Source organism: Mandrillus leucophaeus, unplaced genomic scaffold, assembly GCF_000951045.1.
Source record: "Mandrillus leucophaeus isolate KB7577 unplaced genomic scaffold, Mleu.le_1.0 Scaffold1105, whole genome shotgun sequence".
Taxonomy (NCBI): Eukaryota; Metazoa; Chordata; class Mammalia; order Primates; family Cercopithecidae; genus Mandrillus; species Mandrillus leucophaeus.
In genome coordinates, this window is record NW_012099266.1 from 291,972 (window position 1) to 294,342 (window position 2,371).

A 2,371-nucleotide genomic window follows, 5' to 3' on the forward strand; every position below is an offset into this window, starting at 1 on the left:
AAACTATCAATTATACATATACAGAGTATTACTTAAGAACAACAAAGAAATGTTTTAATGGCAATATACAAACTATAGAAAATGAAAGAATTCATCAATGATGGTGTTCTTTGTGGGAAGAGGAACAAATTTATAACTAAAAGCATACTCATAGTAAAGCTCTGTGGTAGGATTTTACAAATTTGATTTCTTTGCATATGGCTAAAATGTGTTCCTTCCTGCTTCAATGTAGCACCACACATAAAGTGAACCTTCTAAAAAGGTAGGTGCATTTTACTTCAGAGCCCTGGAACACAAATTCTAGCATGCTAATCTAACAAGGAAAAGAAAATCAAAATGCACACACAAGACACAGATACAGGTATACTTGCTTTAAAGAAGCCCTAAAATAGAATACTAAAGATTTATAAAACAAATCTTCTGGGGCAATTAATTGCTTTAAAATGTTTTATCTTCAAAAAGTATCTACCACAAAGTCCTTTAAATAGCAAGCTCCTAAAAGCTATATTTTAAGTGATCAATTTCACAAAACTTTTATTTGCACACTGTAATTAACTGTCTTGCCAAAGATCCACCTACAGGAATAATTTATAGATACTGTATATGTACAGTTCAATCTGGATGCAAACGGAAATTTGTATTACACTGGGTATGAAAAGTGGCCTCTCTCTGCCCTAGAAAACAAATCTTCCAATTCTTCGTTCTTTAGTTTAAAAGCAATCTGTCAGCAAACAATGTCACCATTACCCAAAAGTTCAAATTTAGGGTAATATAATTCTTAATTCGTTACACAAATTTTGGGCAAAGACTCATGTCCTTATCTGATCACTGCTTCACCTCCCACCCACACTTTTACCCTACCAGATGTAAGGGAATCGCCCACTTACTCATCAAGCAACCACTACCTATGGTTAATCTAACCTTATTTCTAAACATGTACCAATTTACCATTCAGTGAAACTAGAAATTGAGAAACAAGGCTATGCAATTTAAAAAAGGAAAAGGTTAGAAAGGTCAGAAAAAGTCAGAAAAATCTGGGCACATTTATACTCAGAAAATTTAGGAGAAAAACTGAAATCCTCCAGTTCACTTCATTACATTAACACCATCTAATAGAGCCATACACAAGCACAAAACCACCACCACAATAACAGAAGCTCTGTACACTGTGTACATATTTCCCTGTGTGAAATAATCTGAACTCAGATGTTTGTACTTTAAATCCTCTGGTCTAAGAAATGTGGGTTAATTATGGGTTGGAGTTTATTTTAAGTCCATTTAAGTATGATCCAACTGAAATGGAAGAAACAACAAAGGTATATCTCAGAAATTCCCTTAAGCTCTTACCCTAAATTAATCACCATTTGGATAAAACAAATTCATACAATACTCAGGAATAAACTGATGCACAATATTTTTTAAAGTACTCACACAATCAATGTAATTTTTAAAATATAAATTCAAAATATTAAATTCTACATAACTGAAAAATATTTAACATTTCATTTTACCTGTATAATCCATAATGAAGCAGTAAGCAGGAAACTGAGTATTTTCCAAGTACAACTCTATCAGCCAGAAAATGAAACAGCTCCCTGGACTGACGAACCATTCTGGGGAAGCCTCCTGCCATGTGACATTAAGCACACCCACACTTCTGCTTATCTTTCTCAAGCGGCAACGGCTGGGCTCTGCCCTCCTTTGCCTGGTCTTTTAAAGTCTTCCTTAGAAATGTCTCTCAGAAAATAACTGTTATTTACTCCCATTTCACTCCTGTATTAATTATTAGGTTAAAACTAAATTTTGGTTTTAGGTTAGAACTCTATTTGAGAAAAAATAAATTATTTTATTCCTGTAAGTGAAAAGGACACAAGATATTCATATTTCTTCCTAGTACTCAGTGAAGCCTAGTACTCAACATGAAGCCGCATAACCTGAAAGGAATCAGCGTCCCAATGTTTGTCACAATTTTGTCATTACATCCATTCATTTGATAGTACATATGCACATTTTATCCATTTGTCCATTTGAAATACATTTGACCAATTGGAAAACAAAACTAATAAAGGCGATGCAAGAACAATCCTTTATAGCATATCTAAGACCTCCAACTCATTTATCCAAGTCCTAAAATAGACATCAGCTGGAAAGGACATATGGTCATTATTGAGACACACTCTATCTGATGTAATCTTTAATGTCACATTGCCACATATCCTGAGCCATCTTTTCCTCCATTGCCAATTGTTTCAATCTTGAGTATATCCTAGCTAACACTTTAAATAAAATTTAACAATGGCTACTTCATCTTGATACAATTCTTTACCTTGCCAAAAGACAAAACATAAATTTTTACATTTTTTAATCTTTT

General features: G+C 33.4%; 1 protein-coding gene across 1 annotated transcript in view; it reads right to left on the reverse strand.

Annotated features, from left to right (window-relative positions):
• The window catches only part of ST7 (suppression of tumorigenicity 7), a 230,989-nt gene extending 229,357 nt beyond the window's left edge, over positions 1 to 1,632 (reverse strand). The window contains exon 1 of the mRNA XM_011992485.1: positions 1,512 to 1,632. Coding sequence (XP_011847875.1) covers positions 1,512 to 1,524 — 13 coding nt within the window. The 5' untranslated portion in view covers positions 1,525 to 1,632. The remainder of the gene's footprint in view (positions 1 to 1,511) is intronic.
• Positions 1,633 to 2,371: the final 739 nt, after the last annotated feature.